General features: G+C 44.1%; 1 protein-coding gene across 1 annotated transcript in view; it reads left to right on the forward strand.

The window, feature by feature from the left end:
- Nucleotides 1–543: 543 nt before the first annotated feature.
- CSMD1 (CUB and Sushi multiple domains 1) overlaps nt 544–21,956 on the forward strand; it is a 2,040,038-nt gene continuing 2,018,625 nt past the window's right edge. The window contains exon 1 of the mRNA XM_032158987.2: nt 544–1,100. Coding sequence (XP_032014878.1) covers nt 1,016–1,100 — 85 coding nt within the window. The 5' untranslated portion in view covers nt 544–1,015. The remainder of the gene's footprint in view (nt 1,101–21,956) is intronic.

Genomic DNA, 21,956 nt, shown 5'->3' on the forward strand with positions numbered 1-21,956 from the left:
TTTATCTGAAGCTGAAGTTTGGGCATGGCTAAGCCTAACAGAATCCCAAGTCAGGAAATTTGTAAATTTGTGTAACTCCTTGCAAATAGTCCATTTTGCAAAACATTATATATATCATCATATCATATATATATATGTATATATATATTCCTCCCTTGGAGTTGAAGCGTGTGCCCTTTCCACCTGCATTTCTGATCTAAGTAAGGCAGGGGGCTGCTCTCTGGTCAGCAAGGAAGGGAGATCAAAGGATGGAGGCCGGGCTCTGCCCCTGCAGAAACCCTCCAGTTTGCTGGAGTTGCCGGATTGCATTGTTCCTCCCCGGTGTGCGGCGTGGGCTTCCCCCACCCGAGCGCCCAACAAGTCTCCTTTCTCCAGCCTGCGCGCTGCTGCGCTGAGGCCGAATGAAGCGCAGCACGGTGCGGGCAGCCCGAGGCCCCGAGGCTGGGCTCTGTCTGTCTGGGACTGCGCGGTGGCCAGCCTCGGTCCCCTCTCTGTGGGTAAGGATGGTTGAGTCCAGCCTCCACGGCAGCGGCTCCTTGTGCCACTAGCAGCCCGTCTTCTGCGCTCTCCGCCTTTTCTCTCTAGACTGGATTTCTCCTCCCCCCGCGCCCCCCTGCCAGCATCTCCCACTCGCTGGCTCTCTCTCCAGCTGCCTCCTCTCCAGGTCTCTCCTGGCTGCGCGCGCTCCTCTGCCCGCCTCGCCCCCTCCCGCAGCCTCGCCGCCTTGGTGCCTTCCTGCCCGGCTCGGCCGGCGCTCGTCCCCGGCCCCGGCCCCGCCAGCCCGGGTCTCCGCGCTCGGAGCAGCTCAGCCCTGCAGTGGCTCCGGACCCGATGCTATGAGAGGGAAGCGAGCCGGGTGCCCAGACCTGCAGGAGGCGTCGGGTGCGCGGCGGGTCTCGGGACCGGGCTCTGTCTCCGGCACGCCTTGCCCTCGGGTGATTATTTGGCTCCGCTCATAGCCCTGCCTTCCTCGGAGGAACCATCGGTGTCGCGTGCGTGTGGAGTATCTGCAGACATGACTGCGTGGAGGAGATTCCAGTCGCTGCTCCTGCTTCTCGGGCTGCTGGTGCTGTGCGCGAGGCTCCTCACTGCAGCGAAGGGTAAGACGGGCTTGCTCCTGGCCGGGGAGGCGGTCGAGCCCTCGGAGGCCCCGTGTGCGGACGCGAGGGTGCGTTTTGGGGACCGCAGGGTACGGAGTGGCCGCCTCTGCCCGGCGCTGCTCTGTCGCCGAAGCTCGGGGAACGCGATGCACGGGAGGGAGCTTCCATCGCGCTCTCCCCAGCCCTCCTGGGCCCCCGCCCCACCCCGACATTCCTTCCCCCTCTCCTGGGCTCAAAGGAGAGATCTCTTTTTCTCGGCGGTACAGGGTGTCAAGGAGAAAGGAACCCAACACGAGTTGGGCTGGAACTGTGCTCCGGCGGGGCGGTGTTGCCTCCTCCGAGACGTGGACTCCACGGGTCGGGGTGGCTGAGGGGCAGTTGCCAGGACTTTCTCCCCGGACCCGACGCGCCTGGGAAAGCGGCCCGGGTGAAGCCGGCCTGGAAAGTTCGGGCTTTCTACGGGGGTTTTGGTACCAACAGGCAAAGCTCTCCGCGGGCCTGGCCTCCTCGCACCCATACACCCCATTCCTCCTCTCCTCCTTCCCTCTCCAACGTCCTCAGCCAGCAAGGAGTAGCTGCCTCTAGAAGGTCGCCCCCGCTTTCCTCTCCCCCCGGACTTCGCTCCTTGCAAGTTGTAAGGTGTTAGCAAGGTGCGTGAAACAGGCTAGGAGTTCTGGACCGGCTTCCAAGTCAGATACATTCACTGTGGGTGCACGGGTATCCTCTTTCTACGCTGGTCAGGGGAAGGAGTTCCTCTGGGTGGCTCCTGGGCTTGGGGCTCTGCGAGCTTGGTTTTCTCCCTGAATGAGTTGGGGAATGTTTTCTCCTAAGTAGCCTACAGGCTGCGACCTCAAGGCTGGCAATAGCTTGTGCACTTGTTTATTCTCCGGGAAAGAACATAAGCTCCCTTTTGAGACAGGGCGAGACAGAGGGAGAAAGACAGAAAGAGAGAGAGAGAGAGAGAGAGAATATTGATTGATTTTCACATTGGAAGTACCTGCCCCTGTCCTCATTTTTAGCCTCCTTAGATGCTTTCTCTATCAGTCAGCACTTCCATAGATACTCCCCGGAGTATCTGTTATCTACACAGGGTTTTTCTCTCCTTTCATTTTTAAAGGATAGAGTCCAATCTTACGATTTTTTTTAAATGGTCGCTTGCTTTTTTACCTACTTAAAATTTCCCCGTCTTCTCTAGATTCTTCCATGTTCTTTTCCACCCATTTCCTTTTCCTCCAGTGGTCCAGATGGAAGAGTGATTGGCAGGGCGAAGGAGGACTGTATCTGGTTCATTAGGAAACTCCAGATCCGCCTGGAGAGCGGGGGAGAGACGTGCCGGCTGGGCTTCCCCTCCCTGCACTTGCCTCCACGGGGCATCCAGGGCTCAGTGAGAGCTGACCGCTCAGCACTAGCTCCTCCTCACCCGCATCCACCCTCACAAGGGGGTGTCTGCGGGAATGCGCCCCGAGATCCCGGGGAGCGCAAACGGTGGGTCTTAGTCACGCAGGCTCGTGGTCGCTCGGGATTGGGGAGCTTCTTGCAGACGCCGACCCTCTGCCCACCCGCTTGGCTCAGTCCGGATGCCTTGGCCGCTGCCGCTGACAGTGCCGGCTGCGGCGGCACCGCCTGCTGAGCAGGGCCCGGCTGGCAGCGGCCTCTGGTCAGCACCGGACTGGCTGGGAATTGGAAGGCGAGGCAGCTAAAGTCTAGGGAAGAGAGGGTTGTGCCCTGTGAGGTGTGCTGGGGCGTGTGTGCCGCAGCGCGGAGAGGGCAGGAGCCCAAGAGACAGGACCTGGCTTTTTCCAGCCAAGCCCCTGCGTGGAGAGGAAACACCTGCGAAGCAACTCCCCACAACTTCCCGCCCTTTCCCCTGCACTCCAAGCCTAACTGGGCCCGGGGCTGCCTCCTTTCCAGGCAGGCAACTCAGCCTCTGAGCTCACTTTCGGTTCCCTCGAGTTCCGCACGCTCCGGGCTCCCTTCCCCCGCAATTAACAGAGGTTGCTGCGTGGAGACGGCGGCGGCCCTCGCTCGGCTGCTTAATAATCCGCACACGTGTGTGCCGGGCGGATTCCGCCCCCACGCGGGTGGGCTGCAGCGCTAGGATGAGGCTGAGGCGGAGGCGGAGGCGGGAGGGAGGGTGTGGAGGGGCAGGTAGTAGGCGGGGGCTGCTCTGGCTGATTCTGGGGCGAACAGGGCAGGGGTTGCAAAGTCCTGGGCGCCTCGGGCCCTGCGGGGCCGCCCCGTGGAAGAGAGCTCCTCTTGCGCGCTGCAGGCCCCAGAACCTGGCTGTAGAAGCCGAGAAGTGGAGCCCAGGGTCCCAGGCCCCTGGCGTGCGTGGAGCTGGAGCGCTGCTGTGCCCAAGTGTGTGCGCGCGGAGGGGGTCCAGGACTCTCGGACGCAGCTCTCACTGCGCTATTGTCTGGCCCACGCGGCAGTGGGTCCGTGGAGCTCTTTCATTAACCCCACAGGGACCAGGGACCGTGTCTCCTCCACGCCTGCGGGGTCAAGTGCGAGCTCCTGTAGCGGCCTGGGAAGGGGCTGCAGGCAGGAAGGGGGCTGGTGACGCCAGCGCCGGAGTCGCCGTTTGTACGCTCTGGCCACTGGGGCGGGGTCGCCTTCCCCTTGCCTAGCAAAGCCCGGGTGACCAAGGTCGGGCCTCCCCCCGGGGGCGTCGTTGCTGGGCCTCGGGGCTCGGCGGCGCGCTCCAGGGCCGACCGGAGGCGCTTGCGCGCAGCAGGGCTTTCCCGAGGAGGAGCGCTCCGGCGGGAGGGCGCCCGGCCACTGCCGTGGGCAGATGCGCCGCGCGCGCCCAGGTGGCGGCTCCCGCTGTGGTGAAGGCAGGCGCAGAGTTTTTGATGCGTGGGGCATAATTCGTGACCTGTTTGCGGACTCGTGAGGCTGGAGGCGGTCGCAGTTGAGGTCACTGGAACCCGTTACTGTGGGTACCCGAGTATCAGCTTCAGCTGACGGTGCTGTGCTCTTCAATAAAGCGTTGGGGGTATCGAAAATTCTCTGGTGATTTCCTTTTTCTTCTGGATTATTAGTGGCATTGTAAAGGTTGAATCCCAAGTGTGCGTTTGTCTTTAAATGCCTGTTTTCAGGGACCAGGGGAAAAGGAGTAAGGCTGTAAGCATTTTCATCTAGTAAACAGGAATATTAATTCTGTGTGCGCTGGCTGGGATCTGCCCCTTTGCCTGGGGCTGATCTATTGGCTGTTTGGACAAAGTTTCCTTCTCAGTTGTTTCTTGCATATGTGCAGCCACGAGAATGCAGGTATTTGCAGACAATTACTTACCCAGAAAGCGTCCTAAAGGAGAGCACACACAACACTACTAGCCCCGAGCAGCCTCATTTTGAGACGCCCGAAAGAGAAAGGTGGAACATTCGTGAAAGTAAGTAATTGAAACATTCCCTGACCCACCCAGCAGAGATGTGAGCACGCACTGCTGAGTTTCCAGAGAAACCCTGCAACTCCACTGCGAGATAGGTGCGCGCTCCCGTTCCTGCATGGTTTTAGATTAGTTACCTTATTAAAGACTCCTCCCACCAAGAAGGATGCTAAGACCTTTAATTTGCAGGTCAGACTCCTTTATGGCAGAGCCGCACCCCATTCCTCCTGATGAAGCCAGGACACTCCTCTGAAGAAGATGCTTTCGCAGGAAACCACTAATCCCAATCCAGCAATAAAAATGTGGGCCGGATGCTGTGGCTCATGCCTGTAATCTCAGCACTTTGGGAGGCCTAGGTGGGTGGATCACCAGAGGTCAGGAGACCATCTTGACCAACATAGTGAAACCCCGTCTCCACAGAAAAATACGACATTAGCTGGGCGTGGTAGCGAATGCCTGTATTCCCAGCTATTCAGGAGGCTGAGGCAGGAGAATCGCTTGAACCCGGGAGGTGGAGGTTGCAGTGGGCTGAGCTCGTGCCATTGCACTCCAGCCTGAACAACAAACGCTAAACTCCGTCTCAAAAAAAAAAAAAAAAAAAAAAAGTGGACCACTTAAAATGAAGTTAATATATCTGTATTGCTGAGCAGATCGTGTCTTTTTCCTGTTGCATTATCAGGATATTATTATTAATTACTATGACTTCAAATCAGAAGTGTTCAGCAGAAAGCTTTTCAGTGCTTCTGGAGCACTCATGTAGTTAGTCGCAAAAGGGAGTCTTTCTTCGGAAGTGACAGGTTTTGTAAACTTGAATGGTAGGGCAATGAGGTCTCATCAAACAAGTCCAGAGAAGCAAATGGCAAGTAGTGCAGGGTGGTAGAATTCCCCCATGTCTCAAGCATCTCACTGGCAGAGGCGTCGGGAGGAGAGGGAATGGCTATTTTTATATTGGCTTTCAGCTGGCCAATCATGCTTGATAAGAAGACTGCCACAACCACAGTGCTGAAGCTTCTACAGGGGAAAGCAGCTCCTCCTGGGGGCAATGCTTCCTTACTCTCCAGTTGATTGTGTCAAGCAAACACCAACCCAGCTTTGAAAATGTCAAGAAAATGGTTCTGCTTCCTTTAAGAAATAGATAAACAAAGGCTTGGTGGCTGGTTCGTGCTTATAAGCAGACGATACAGCAAACCCAGTGTAGACGTTTCTAAGCTGTCAAAATGCAAATGGCATATTAAATACTCTCTATTCCATTGAATTTTAAATGTGCCTCTGGTAATTTTTCTGCTGAGCTCATAGTGAAAATAAGCCATTACAACTTGCATACATGCAATTTAAGCTACGTTTTCCTTTTGGCCTTTTCTATGTCTTCTGGTTGAGCTCACTTCCCTCTGTAAGGTAACTAAGAAGTTTCATGCGTAGTTGCACATAGTAAGTGTCAATTGTGTCTTTTTTTTTAATTTAAGTTTTATTTGATCAACTAACAAATCAGAGGAAGATACTTGAGTGAAGGTGGAGATCTTCCACAGTCTACAGTATTTGTATCTTTGGGTTGTATGGAAATATTACCAGCCTGTTGTTTCCTAGGATATGAAAGTAGAAACTTGAACTGAGAGACCAGCAGTGGTAAACAAGTCCAACCAATCTGACACGGTGGCACAGCCACCATAGAAACCAGGGGCAGATTTTTTTTTTTTTTTTTTTTTTTTTACTGTAGGACAGGCATGGATATGCAACCTGAGCCAAAGAAATAGATGTTTCAGCTGTACTGAAATGAATTAATCCTCAAGGAACTCAACCTTTTTACCTTGCCTTCAATTACATGATCATTGTGCTTAGCACACTGGTTATCCATTCCAGAACAACTGATTGGTATAAAAATCAAATAATTGCACTTAGGTATTCATGCCTAAATGGAAGGAAGGAAGTAAGTCTTTTCCATAAGGACTTTAAAATGACCTCAAGTGACCTTTGATTAACCAGTATGTCTGTATTTTGGATGGACTTTAGTCCTTAATGCTGAGGTTGGTAAGTAACAGAATTTAAATTTCCTTTACGGGAAAAAGAATAGAAGGACATTGTATAATTGAGCCTGCTGAAATTGACTGATTATAGGGAGCTTTATGGAAATAATGCACACCTTGTTTTTTCCCTCCAGTAGATCAACCTCTTTGGATGCACAGTGTGAAACACTTCTCTTTTCTGAGCTCAGCTGCAATTTTCTTTAAACCATTTGTATCAACCAGTACTTTCTGGCAGAGGAAAATGCCATCAGTGCTTTAGGGAAGTTGCAGAATCTTTATTTATCCTCAAATATCTTTGTTCATGAAGTTGAGAGATTTCATCATCCATTAGGCACCTTGTGTCATCTACCAACTCTAAATGTGTTGTAAACATTCCACCAAGGAATAACATTTCAACAAATTAACTTCATTTAGAGTCAGTGTCACTTTGACCTACAGTGGCCACATTTATCCCCATCTGAAATTTCTTTGGGGAATGAAAAGAAAAAAGATCATGCAGGCATATTTTTTTTTTGTTAAAAATAACTTACATATTTTATTTTACTGATACATTTTGCAATTTATTGGTTGAAATCCTGAACTAGTTTTAGCTTGGTAAAATTTATAAAAGGGAAATGAATATTTCAATGTCGTCATTCCACCCAAATATACTTGCATAGTTTGATACTTCCATCTTAATGCTCATAATTTGATACTTGACGCTCATGATTTTAATGTAATTTCGCCACATCCTTTGTAAAGTGGAGAGTAATGCATATAATGCTATGTTTTAAAAGCTATCATCATAAGACATGAGATCAAGAAGCACATAAACATGAAGGAGTCAAATTGTTGGTGTCACTTCCCAGTTTTTTTCGTTGTATTAGTCAGGAGTCTCTAGAGGGACAGAACAAATGGGATAAATGTATATATAAAGGGGAGTTTATTAAGTAGTACTGACTCAAAGGATCACAAGGTGAAGTCCCACAATAGGCTGTCAGCAAGCTGTGGAGCAAGGTAGTCAACAGTGCAGCCTTCAGCCTGTGGCCAAAAGTCCAAAAGCCCGCGGAAAACCACTGGTGTAAGTTCAAGAGTCCAGTAGATAAACAACTTAGAGTCCGATGTTTGAGGGCAAGAAGCATCCAGCCCAGGAGGAAGATGAAGACCGGAAGACTCAGCATGTCGGCTTTCTTCTAGCCAAACTGACAGTTGATTAGCTGCTGCCCACCCACGCTGAGGGAGGGTCTGCCTCTCCCAGTCCGTTGACTCAAATGTTAATCTTTTTTGGCAACATCCTCATAGACACACCCAGGAACCATGCTATTCATCCTTCAATCCAATCAAGTTGACACTCAGTATTTTAAATTATATAAAATATCTGTCAGATTCCAGTGCTTTTTATTTTTTACTTTTTGGCGTGATATATTTTGGGGAGCTTCAACCTCAATAAAATTCAAGAAAAACTAATATGGTGTGGATATGATAGAGATAACTACAACTTTTTGTCTGAATTATTCAGATAATTATAAATCATGAACCCCGATGGAATTAAAGCAACTTTGCAAGGCACTGAGCGTTTTCCTAAAGCATTGCAGCAACCCTCTGCTTTCTGTACTGAACATGCCTGTCACCGTTATCATTATAGCTGTCAAAGTCAGGGTGGGCATGACATAGAGTTTGAATACTCTATGTAAACTTTGTGTGCATAAAAATTACTTGTTTCAATCTTGATTCAGTGCAAATTCCATTGCTTCTTTTCCAAATGATTCTCAATAAGTGGATTTTGGATGGAGGTAGAAATCTATTTATTTACTACTCACGCGCATCCCAGGTAATTCTGATACGGAGAATACATATAATGTCACTTAGGGAATGCCACTTTGCGTGCTAGGTAGTAAAATATGGCTTCTAACTTTGAGATAGTAAAAATGCAATGAACATATTTGTATATGTGTAATACATGATGTATACTATATGCGTTTATCTGTATATAAACATTATCTATGTATTATATATTTTAAATATAGATAGGAAGTGTCTATCAGTCTGACATTTCTCTACCTTCCTTTCAATAAAAGTGATCAAAATCTAATAATGTTTTCACTAATCTTTCACAGACGAATTAGCTCACACTGATTTCATGAAGAATATACTATACTATGAAATTGTGCAATTAATTCAAAAGATTTCTTCTTTATCATCAGTGCCTCTATTATCCGTATCCATCATTCAATGCTGTTTAATCTTCTTTTTTTAATAGTTTTGCAACAAAACAGAGATTCAAGCTCCTTGTCCATAATGTTTATATTATGGGGAGATTTCAAGGGATAATTATGCTCTTTCATATAAAAATACTGTTCGAGTGAATTATTTTTTTTCTTTTACTGTTTAGTATACTCTGATATCATTAGTGTTATATAAGAAAGGGATAAACAGTAGACTAAAATTTGAGTTATTTGGAGAGTGATCTCTGATGAATGAAAAACCTTTGAAATTAATTATAAATTGCAGGCAGTCATTTTCAAGATGCCTGAAGAATGTCTATGGCTCTATTTAGAGAAACTTTTTCCTCCTCTTCTTTTTTAACAGAAAGTGTCTTCATTGATCTCTAACAAATGAGTAATTTTCTTCTACCTGAAGTTGATATTCCTGTAAAGGATGTGGGGGACTCTCATCATTCCCCTTTCTATAAAATTACACCTCCTTGATAATTAGTTACATAACTATGGTTCCTAAAATCTTGCCTGGCAGTGCTCTGAGTAAATTTTCACTTCCTGTGAAAATAGTGTATTCCACTGAACTTAGAGGTCTTTGCTTTTATCTCAAAGGATGGGCCTTATGAATGTTCAAAGTCCATCAACAATTTTAGTCACCACCACATTTCAAACTATCCCTTTTATTTGGTAGGAAAGTAGTGTCCTTTGACGTATAATACAGCTGGGATAGTCGAGCATTGCAGAGTATGATCGGCACTTCACAGAAAGAAGAGAGAGCTTGGCAAAGTAAGAAGGGTCGCAGTTTTACAATAAATTAACTGAATTCATCAGACAATTTCCGTGCACTCCAAATGTCTTGCATTTCTTGTTGTGTCTCTTTTCCCCTTTATAAAATAGGATTACTGTGGACAACATAAGACCAATCCATCTGTGAGGGTGTTTTGTTTTTGTCTTACGGTTTCAGCTGTATTCATGAGGTTGCAGTTCACTTGTTCAACATCCATGCTCCATTTTACATGGAAACAATACAGATTTTAAATATAATGCCCCATACTTAAAAAATATAAATAATATCAAGGGAAATTCGGGTGAGAACAGTCATCTTTTTACTGTTAGGTGGAATTAGTTTCATTGATTAATGTGATCAGGGTAGAACTACTGTCATTTAGGGAAGATATACACATTTTTAGTCTGATGTGATCCTTAACAATGATGACTGGGGATAGGAAGAGAATTGGGAAGACTTGGCTGTTAAAAAGGATTATAGTCATAATTTTGCTCACCTAAAGAATTATGGCATGTGCCAAACAGAATCACTCAATTCAGTCTAACTGTAATGCATGAGCCCTTCATATTCACCTACACCACATTTTTAATAAAAACTTTTAAGTTCCAGGGTAGATGTGCAGGACATGAAGTTTTGTTACATAGGTAAATATGTGTCATGGGGGTTGTTGTACCAATTATATCATTACCAAGGTAGTAAGCCTGGTATCCATTAGTTACTTTTCCTAATCCTCTGCCTTCTCCCACCCTCCACCCTCTGACAGGCTCCAGTGTATGTTATTCCCCTCTATGTGTCCATGTGTTCTCATCATTTAGCTCCCACTTATAAGTGAGAACAGGTGGTATTTGATTTTCTCTTCCCAGATTAGTTTGATAAGGATAATGGCCTCCAGCTCCATCCATGTCCCTACAAAGGACATGATCTTGTTCTTTTTTATGGCTGCATAGTATTCCATCGCTACATCACATTTTTAACAAAGAAGTTGAATCTTTGAGTGCTTTCTAGGAGTTTCCATTTTGACTTCAGAAGAACACTAAAGTCACGTAATTCGTATTTATTCAAATATTAGGCTGTGTGATAGAGACGTTAATGTCAGATACCTATTGGAGATTCCACTGGAAGTTGAAAGTTTATAGAACCTCAAAGTGTTGTCGGTGGAGCCCGTTCAGGTTCTTGACTCCACTGCCTGAAAGAAGTTCATTGCAAAACAAAAGTACATGCTGAAAGCTGGGTCATTGTGCATTGCTTGAGAATGAGACAGCCCTGTCTCATGCTAGGGAAATTCCCTTTATGAGCAGTTTATACAATTATTCATGAGAGGGCGGAGACAGGTGTTGCCGTGAAGCATGTGGACAGTGGTCTTCCGGGTGCACAAATGCCACTGCTCTGCATGCTAGCACGTACATCTCATGGCTCACTAGCATCTTAGATCTCCACCCTGGGGTGTGTTTTTTACTATTCCAGTGAGAATAGGTCAGCCCAAGGACACTAAGTATGGGTTTCTGTTCTGGCAACAATCTGGGGATTTTTCCTTCTGCTGTTCATCCTCTTTGCTGCAGGATCTTCTACCCACGTGGAAGTGGATGTGGTTTGTGCCCAGTCAAGTGGTTTGCTCTCTCCATCTATCTGGCAAGTTCGTTACCCTTATAAAAGGCTATGACTACCCTAATCTATCTCAAAAGAATGGAGGAGGAAGGGCACAGGAACAACATCATGAACTGAAGATGAGGATGTTGAGGAGAAGCAGCCGCAGAACGGCCAAGAAAACTTTGTGTTTTTCCTTAGCTCAGTAAGGGCCAGTTGAAATGTCAAGCATGTAAATGATCCTATAAACACTGATGCTCGGGGTTGCCCTTCTCAGACATGGATTCATTGCTCTTTAAAGCGAAAGGTCGGATGTGAAGGGTACACTACTGTCATGGGGCTAGTCCCTGAAATATGCAGATTTATATGCAACTTATGTTAGGCCTTGCTCCTTTCTACGCTCATGCAGCCAAGGGGTCACACCTGTGTTTGAACATCATCTACTTATTGGAAGCTAGAACATTAGGCATTTTTAAACATTTTCCCTTCAAGTCCTGTGATGGTTACTCTTGCTGTTCTGGAGTTTTTCTAATGAACTCCAGGATGTAATACCAACAGGACACTGAGTGTGGAAAGAAAAGCAGTTTATGATTTACTGGCCGTGTATCTTGTTTTCTTAAGTACTCTACATGCTTTTCTCTGTAGGGTACAGCATCTCTCTCCCAAACTGACTTTCAAAGTCCTCCATAATCAGTCTTTTGAAATCTGCCCTTGTGACTTCTGATTCAGCCAGGCCAGGTACACCCTAGCTATACCTTCAGTTTTCTCACCATTGAGGAGTTTTCCATTCCACCTCATCGACCATAACTTTGAGCTTTGTTTCCATGCATCTCAAGCCCACCCATCTTTGAGTCCACTTCTAGTTCTATCATACGTTGATCACCCAATCTCTCCTTGATCTAATTTTTTTGTCAGTTACTATGTTTGAAAATTATTAGTCATCATGTAGGAAACTGTAGGTTTAGGGTCCTTTAAAAAATCTTGTTCTTCCCCGTCTCTACCAAACATACAAAAAAAAAAAAAAAAAAAATTAGCTGGGCGTGGTGGCGGGCACCTGTAATCCCAGCTACATGGGATGCTGAGGCAGATGAATCGCTTGAACCCTAGAGGTGGAGGTTGCAGTGAGTCGAGATTGCACCACTGCCTTCCAGCCTGGAGGACAGGAGTGAAACTCCATCTCAAAAAAAAAAAATGTTATTCTTGTTAGCTGATTTTTCATTCATTTGTTTACATTGTTTTGACTTCATGAATCTTAAAAGTCCTGGAGAATTGAAGGGCACTGTTGCAAGTATCCAAGCATCATTCTGGTTTCTTACACATTCGCTGTTTCTTTAATAAATAAACAAATGTTCTCACTCTATGTAATATACTTGATTCCAGCCATTATTTTTAGTGAGTTCAAATTAATGTGTCATCAACATTTTGTGAATACACTCGTTGAAGAGTTGACCTAGGGAAGGTGTTGGTAAAGATTTCTTCCAGTCACTGTGCCTGCTTATTTACTCATGTACTGAGACTAGAACTTGTCAAAATAATTAGCTTTGAAACCCTATATTCAGGATATTATTTTGCCATGCTTATTTGATTCAATTGTGTTTCTTTTTCTTGACTGTTCTTCTTTGTATACTGAGTAAGTTATCTGAGATGTTTGCATTTTTTTCTTCTGGTGACAATAATTTAATAATATTAGAGCTTGTTCAGCAGATATGCCAGCCTTCAATTGTCATTTTGATCTTCATGACTATTTTATCTCTCCGCTTTTTAATTTTAAAGAATTACATTAGAGGATTATGGAACAAAGAAGAGCTAATCAGTCTCTTTCTTTTACAACTGCAATTACAAAATTACCTTTCCAGCGTTCTTTGCTGGCAACAAGAGACATGGAAGGGGCACGTCGTCAGGGTGTTGAAAAGATGAGGCGTCTACCGAACTGAAAGTATAAAAAGTATAGCCAAGCTGAACTTTGGGGTATGATTTATATCTCCTAGCAAATGTGTTTTTCCTTCAGTTTTTATGACGGATGGACAATAATAGGTCTTTTAAAAAGAGTCCATATAAAAATACTATAAAGTGTTATATGACAAGTTGAAGTGACTATCATTTCTTCTTACCTTTTATATTTTAAGAATAGAACCTATGAGAAAGAAAAAAGTACCTAAGTTAAAGATGTGGTGTCATTTATTGTAGCTTCAAAATCAGAATAAGAGATTTGAGCCACTTTTTAATGCCTTTAATGACAATAGTCATTCTTTGTCTCCAAATGAGGGAGAGAGACAGAAAGCCAACAGTATTTGTAGCAAGATAATTTTATAGCATTCTCTGTTACCCAGGTTTATCCTCTCCGCAGGACCAGATGCCACCGGGAACAACTCAAGAGCTAGAAAACAGAGCTACATAGAAGGACAGATCGGGGGAGCAATCTTCCATTTGAATACTTTTTGTATTAGCTAACTACTGTGTTGTAACATTATTATTGCAAACTTAACAGCTTCAAACAATACACATGCATTATCTTATAGTTTTGTGGGTCAGGGGTCTGTGCATGGCTTGGCAGCTTAGCTGGGTCCCTGCTTAATGTCTCACAAAGCTGCAATCAAGTGTTGGCTGGGACTTCATTGCCACCTGAGGCTCAGCTGGGGTGGAATCCACTTCTGAGATAGTTGGGCAGCCGGCAGAATTCAGTTCCTTGCAGTTGTAGGAATGAGGAATTAAGTTTTTTTGCTGGCTTTTGGCCAGAGTTTACCATCAGTTTCTGGGGGACACACACCGTTGTCACCTGGGACTTCCTAGCATGGCTCAAGTCAGTTTAGGAGTGGGGTTGGGAGAGAGAGAGAGGGTGAGAGGGAGACTCCACAGTTGATTGCTACAGCTACAATTTCATATGTAATCACATAATCCTGTACACATAATCACGTGTAGCCTATCACTGTCAGTTTACTGAGTTGGTTGAAAGCAAGCCACGGGTCCTGGCCACTCTCAAGGAGAAAAGGATCCCTAAGGCATGGACATCAGACAGTGGGGGTGCCATGTGGGCCCCTTAAGTATCTGTTCACCCCACTGTTCTAGAAAAATAATATAAAAAGATCATCTCACAATCAGTCAGCAAAGAGCTTAGGAACCATTAAGTAGAAATAGGTATTTCATAGGAAGAGCAAACATAAGTAATAAATGTAGGAGAAGATTCCCAAGTGTATAATTGATTGAAACCAGTGCGTTAAACATTGTCGTTTTCCCCGTGCATTTGTGAAACTCTAATTGATGATATCAGGTTTTGGTTGTGCACAGAGAGGACACTCCCTTATACTCTTGTTGGATGTCTAGAAAAATGAGGGGAGGGGATAATTCGGCCCTATCAGTCAAATTTTAAATTATCAGATGTTTCAATCTAGAGAGTTAATACATCCTGCTGCAATAGGGGCTTCTTCACTGTAGCCCCCTCTCTCATATTGAAAAGTTGGACAGAGCTTAAATGTTTACCATTCTAAAATGGCCAAATAGATTGTTGGATGACACACTGCAGTGCCCTCATGAATGTGTTTCCATGGCAAAGTGTTCAGTTGAAATTTTCAAATAATATCTGTATTTTGATGCCATTTTCAGGTACAGAAAAGGCAGGCTAATTCTACTCACGTGGGAGATATCTGCAAAGATGCACGCATCATGGTGTTCATGCTTGGATCTTGTTCGCTTTCTTCTAACTAAGTCAACCTTCTCTAAGTAAAATAGTAATTGTTAAATTAAAAAAAAAATGAACAAAAGGACAGGTTGCTCTTACTAGTCCATGTTGTTGGGCAAAGTAGAGGTAGATAATAAGATTTTTTTTTTTGAGACAGAGTCTCACTTTGTCACCCAGGCTGGAGTGCAGTGGTGCAGTCTTCGCTCACTGCAGCCTCGACCTCCTGGGATCAAGTGATCCTCCCATGTCAGCCCCCCAAGTAGCTGGGACTACAGGCCCATGCCACCACACCCAGCTCATTTTGTGTAGATTTTTTGTAGAAACAGGGTCTTGTCCTGTTGCGCACGCTGGTCTTGAACTCCTGATCTCAAGTGATGCACCCACCTCCGCCTCCCAAAGCGCTAGGATTACAGGCGTGAGCCGCCACAGCTGGCTAGATGAGATTTTTGAATTCAAAGTGACCTTGCAGTTCATAAATTCGAGTCTCTCATTTATTTTTGTCCAGAGGAGTTCAATATCTCACCCAAAAGGCGGAGCTCAGTCTAAGGAATTCTCTTGTCATATTACAGTGTTGCTCCCAGGAGGCCCACAGGCATCTTGAAAGTCTCCTTGCCTGACAAACTCCTTCCTTCCTCCACACACCAGACCAGACCTGCCTCTCCATCTCACCTGGCTCCATTGCTGCCTTGCTGGGACTCTACGTGCAACTGAGGCACTGATTCTCTCCTGATGTAATAGGCACACAGCCCTTGTGGCTACACTCTGGGAAGAGCAGCATGCTAGGAAAGTGCTGGGTTTAAACCTAAGATTACGCAGGCAGCTGGAGAAGCACGGTATCCAACCTTGAGGCTCAGGAGATGGCTGAGAGCTGTCACTGGTGCCACAGAAGTCTCAGTGGGTGCATGATACAGGGTTTTATTGCTTTGTTAAATATGAAGTGACGATAATTTATTTGAGGTGAAAAACATTGGTTGTGATAACATTGTGTTAGCTAATTAATATATATATATTTTTTGAGACTTAGTCTCACTGTCTCCCAGGCTGGAGTGCAGTGGCGCGATCTCGGCTCACTGCAAGCTCCGCCTCCCGGGTTCACGCCATTCTCCGGCCTCAGCCTCCCAAGTACCTGGGACTACAGGTGCGCACCACCACACCCGGCTAATTTTTTTGTATTTTTAGTAGAGACAGGGTTTTACCGTGTTAGCCAGGATGGTCTCGATCTCCTGACCTCGTGATCCACCCACCTTGGCCTCCCAAAGTGCTGGGATTACAGGCATGAGCCACCACACCCGGCCAACTAGTTAATATGTTTTATATCAATATGATTTGATCTGTATATTTGTCACTCCAGAATATTTAATTCTGAAGAACGAAACACATTTTCACCACACCAACATATTTTGTGAGGACTGCTCAAATTAGCACAATTAGACAATTGCATTTTTAGATTTCTTAATGATTTAAATACAGTGAAGGATAAAATGATTTCAAAAAAGTGAAAACTAGCTCCTTCTTTAGGCAGACAGTGAGTATCTTATGACAGAAATAATTTCTCTTAGCTTTCACACACTCAGGGGTTCTAAAGGTGCCTTTGACAGCATCTGCTCTACAGCTAAGTAAGCCCAAGTTCCGTCTGTTCTCCTCCTCATAGTGTGGCCGTGGAAAATATTAAACTTCTTGACACTTGGTTTCTTTGTCGTTACAAAGGGAATGTCACCTGTTCCCAATATCATAAGGATTACAAGAAGAAACACATGTAAAAAGCATAGAATCATGCATGGCTCTTACTAAGCTTAAATAAATGTGAGCGAATATTTTATTACAGCAACTAAAAAAAAAAATTAGACTCTCAGTTCTACGAGATGTGTCCTCCAAGTTCATCATTTGAACTTGTACATGAAATTTAGCTTGAATACAATTAGAGACTCAGTAGAGTCAGGTAGAAAAGACGTGTTTTAACATCATTTAACACCAGGAAGGCCTGGAAATTTGAAGTGACTATGAAAAGAGCAATGAGAGGACATAATAGAAAATTTTGCTCTTGAAAGTAGATTTTTAAAGTTTGCTACTACTTTCTCCAGAGTTATTTTTTTCTAAAAATCCTGATGTCTTCGTGCTGACTGTCACCCAGGCTGGAGTGCAGTGGCACAATCTCAGCTCACTACAACCTCCGCCTCCCGGGTTCAAGCGATTCTCCTGCCTCAACCTCCCGAGTAGCTGGGATTACAGGCACCTGCCACCATGCACAGCTAATTTTTGTGTTTTTACTGGAGACGGGGTTTCACCATGTTGGCCAGGCTGGTCTCGAACTTCTGACCTCAAGTAGTCCACTCCTCTCGGCCTCCCAAAGTGCTGGGATTACAGGCATGAGCCACCATGTCTGGCCCATATATTTTTCTAACTGCTGAATTTTGTTCAAAAAAGCATCGGAGGCTACTTTTGAGTGTTTTAAATGGTGTGAATTCCCAGTGAAGCCATTTGAAAAACATAGTTAATTTATTTACTTGGCAGTATAGTAAATCTGTTAGCTTTCTCAAGGTGAGGAGCAGTTGGTGAAATCAAAGATGCTGAGTTGATTAACCTCTTTAAAATAAGTAGGGCCCAATTCATTGACTTAAACATACCCTCCACCCAAACTAAACATGGAGGGCTTAATAATGTTAAGACTCTTAGTGTGATCTGGCTTTTTCCTTCTGGCTTAAGATTCCAGTGTGTCCTGACTCAAATTAGAGGGACACTTGAGTTGAAAAAGCTGCCGTACTTCCATCCGCCTGTTCCCCCTTTGAACACCTGCAATTGTATCTTAAAAGGTAGGGTATCTATCTGTGAGATCCCAAGTTATAATATAAAAATAAATCCCAAATTATGACATTAAAATTAGATGTTTCTTCCAGGGCCAAGTGACTGAGACCTTTCGTATAGGCTACCTAGAACTCACGTGGCCATGATCGAGATACACACTTCTCAAAGTCAGGTAGGCTGAGTCTGGCTGTAAAAGTGAATGTGCATCTCTCTCACATCGACTGTGGCCAAGCACACATCAACAAGGAAACCTCGTAAATACAGCACCTGTGCAGGACCCTCAGCAACGAATAGCTTGTGAGGTCTTGGGTATTGGACACCTTTGAATATGTGAATGAATGAGTTGATTAAGTATTGATGATGGCTCTTCTTCCACTGTGCTTAGTCAATTCCTCTCAGGCCAGCCCTATATTTATTCAGTAAAGGCGCTGCGGCATGCCGAATGTCTTTCCCTTTCAGTGCATTCATCTCTAGCAGGTGAACCTGCCTGCAACCTAATTTGTAGCTTAGCGACTTAGTTTTCAAATGGGATCTCCTTAGGAGGCGCTCAGTTAACAATTATGTCAACAAGTGAAACAGCTGGATCTGCACGTGGGGTAAGGCAGCAGCTGTGAGTGGATTCGAGTTCAGGAGAGTGATTTCAGTGAGATCCACCCAGAGGCGGGCTGGAGCCAGTCACTGTGCAGTGTGCTCCTCAAAGGGAGCTCTGTGAATTTAAGTTTTCATGCCGATGTGAAGAAAGCCCAGAAGAGAGGAGACCTTCTTTCCCAATGTGCATGAGTCCGTGGACATGCACCCACCCCTCACACACAACAGTCTCCTCCAGCCTGAAGTGCTTTCAACCTGTGCCATGGGGAGAGCTGCTCAGTGGGCCTGGGGTAAGTGGTGCTGCGTTTTCAATCAAGGTTAGAAGGGCATCTAACCCTTCTTGTCTTATTTCGGGGAGTAGAATGTTAAGTTCCACTCTTACCTTTGCAGAAAGAGTTTTGCTCTCGCTTGGTTTTTCCTGAAGAGGATATGTATTCCATTAAATATAAATCAATGTAGACAGAAAATAGTTAACAAGGAAAAGTTCAGAACAAATGATCAATACTATAGGAACATTTTAAAGCCAGAAATTGATAGAAATGTGCTCCATCTTGAGAGAAACGCCAATATAACTGTTGATACTAAAAGCTGTATGAAAACGAGCGTTTTGCCAACACTTAATATGGTCAGTTCGAGTACACACGGGAGACATCTGACAAATTGCACTATTGGGAGAGAAAGACAACAGCATCTGCCCTCATTCCACTGCTTCAGAACACACTTGATGCTCTGGAGGGTTTTCTGTATGTTTATAGCTGACCAGCAATGTCCCTCTATATTTCTTTAAGCACAGTTGCCCTAAAGTGGCACTTACTTAAATGAATATTTAATAAAAACATCAGTGAGAGGAAGTGATGTGTCATATACCTACCATATCACATTTGCTGTGAAAGTGAAGCTCATTTCCAGCAAGGACAGGCTGGACATGGCGTGGGGTGTATTAAAACAAATAAAAACGCTGGAGTAAAATACCTTCTCATCCTATTTATGGTGGACGAGGGTCGTAGCAAATGAGTTTTGCACGTGATGTGCTTGTCTTTAAGCTGTTTATAAATTGTTGCATTATTTTGGACATACTGAAAACAAATCAGTCCCAATAATTTTGTAAGTATTGAATGTTAGGAATGACACAGCGGTAAGGATAAAAAACAATGTAATATTACAGGAGCATAGTGAACTCAGTTTTTGTGTTTTTTGTCAAAATTGTAGTTAACAACAAACTTTCTTTACATTTCATTAAAATGCCTTCATTAATTTAATGCAGTATGTAAATAGGTAAGATAATTATGTTAAGATGTATTAAAAGAAACTGAGAGAAGGAACAGCTGCAACTTCTGAGGTAGCTACTCCATATATTTGTAAATAATTTATTGTAAAGCAGGTGTGTTGCTTAACTCAGAGGTTTGGGGTGTGAATAATCTTGTCACCCAGGTAATAAGTTAGGGTCCAGTAGATGGTTTTTCAGCCCTTGTCTCTCTGCTGCCTCTAGTATTCTCCAGTGTCTGTTCTTCCCTTATGTCCATATTTATCCAATGTTTATCCCAGTAATACGTGAGAACATGTGTCAACCAATTATTGACGCTTATGCTTAAGAAATTATTACCTGCAAGTAAACAAAAGCTCCAGTCCAGACCAGAAAGGCTTGAATGTCTGTTGTGCACCTATTTGTTTTTCAAGAAGATTTTCTCATAGTAAATTAAATTATGTTTTATCACATATGGCCAATGTGAGCAACATAGGAAATATTATTTAATCATCTCTGATTGGCTTATCTTAGAGTGCTGAGTTCCATAAGTAGTATCTGCTGGGTTTTTTTCTATTATTGCAAAAAATGCATACACCATTCATGACTCTTCCACAGCTGGTCATAGTGGTTATTATGGAAACAGTTGGCCATGTCTTCATTGACACAGCACATCAGATGAAACCCTGAAGAGCTCGCAATGGTAATAGCCCTTTGCCTACTTCTTCAATTACCATTACCTTACTTGAGAATAACACCTGTTCTGTTCAGATGCAGTACTTGTACCAGGAGCCTACGGGATGGGGTTTCTAGTCCAAACTCCACTGTATTCCAGTTTGGGGACCTTCCTGGGCTTCACTTCCTTCATCTGAAAAAGAAGTGATTTGGTCTTTCGCTTTCAGCCCTGACATAATTTGACTTCTGTTTTTAGTGGCTATCAGATCAATCCACACATACTTAGAAGGTTAAAGTAAACTAGCCCACATTCAATAAGGCCGCTTCCAGCCAGGAAGTAAAAGGAATACTTGTTGTGTGTGCAATTATTCTTTTTCTTTTCTTATTGCTAATGCATTTAACTCAGTAATCTACAGTCTCTCTTCAAATGATATACAGCAGATATTCCCTTCAATTAGTGTAAGTTGAAATTAATTTTCCTTTCAGACTTTTTTCTGATATTTTCATAACCTTAAAAAGAAAAGTCACCCTGGTGAATTAAAAACAGTAGGAGCTTGGTTCCCTCTTAATTTGCTGGAACCACTAGGTCACATTGATTATCTGTTTGTATGCGGACCTAGCCCTTCTTGGTAGATAAATGTTTATTGCAGATTTTGGGGAGAAGCCTCCTTCCCCAGTCTGCTGGATGTGAATGCCTTCTAGTAGAGCTGTAGAAAAAAACATGCATTTTCTCACAGACTAACATATATAAAATTTGGACTTGAATCTACTGTCGAATAATTCTTTGTCTCTCTCTTCAAACCCCAGTATATCCACATTAATGATCATAGTTTTTTTGTGTGAAAGTTGGTACAGTTGCAACATAGTTATAATGCTTAATAGCATACATCGTCATTGGGAGACAGCTCAGTACTGTATTTTATCATTCCATATTTTCCTGACAAAGATTTGAGGCTCAAAAAATCACCTTCTAGTCAGATGTTGCAGATTGCAGAGCAAAGACCAAAGGCGTTATCCTTCGACATCTGTCTTACTGTTAGGTCTCTGAGTCTAATCATTATTTCTACATGACTTCCAACTGCATATTCCTGCTACCATATACAGAATTCAAAAAATATGTATGTTGATGTTTGTTGTATAATAAAATGTCAACTCCAATCTTTTCCCAAAGATGGTATGCATGAACTAACTCTCATGTTATTATGTTAAAATAATTTTCCTGTAATGATCATTCTCCATCAACATGTAGTGATTTATATACAGCCTGTGTCTCCTAAAATCCTGTCAAAAAATTTAAATATATCTCAACTCCAAATATAAATATTGGAGATAATCAAGGGAACCTTTTAATATTGCAGCCAAGTGCTAACCGACATGTGAAACACTGTGAGACTGTGCTCTTCAAAAACAAAATCTTGCGCCTGTAATCCCAGCACTTTGGGAGGCCAAGGCAGGTGGATCAGTTGAGGTCAGGAGTTCAAGACCAGTCTGGCCAACATGGTGAAATCTCATCTCTACTAAAAATGCAAAAAAAAAAAAAATTAGCCGGGCATGGTGGCATGCGCCTGTAATCCAAGCTACTCGGGAGGCTGAAGCAGGAGAAACACTTGAGCCTGCGAGGCAGAGATTGCAGTGAGCCAAGATCGCACCACTACACTCCAGCCTGGGCAACAGGGTGAGACTCTGTCTCAAAATAATAAATAAATACAATAATTTCCAGAGAGGCTAATCTAAAACTTCCTTGCTTTGGATGGCTTATTATTAAGTGAGTTAGCTTTTTGAAAATTGCTTTTCCTTTTTATTCCAAGAAACAAACAGATTTTGGAGAAAAATGTTTTCAGCCAGATGTGATTGTGTTGGATTTGTTATGTTGATTTGAAAGGAATAATGGGTTTTCCT

Source organism: Hylobates moloch, unplaced genomic scaffold (genome assembly GCF_009828535.3).
Source record: "Hylobates moloch isolate HMO894 unplaced genomic scaffold, HMol_V3 SCAFFOLD_8, whole genome shotgun sequence".
Lineage (NCBI taxonomy): Eukaryota > Metazoa > Chordata > Mammalia > Primates > Hylobatidae > Hylobates > Hylobates moloch.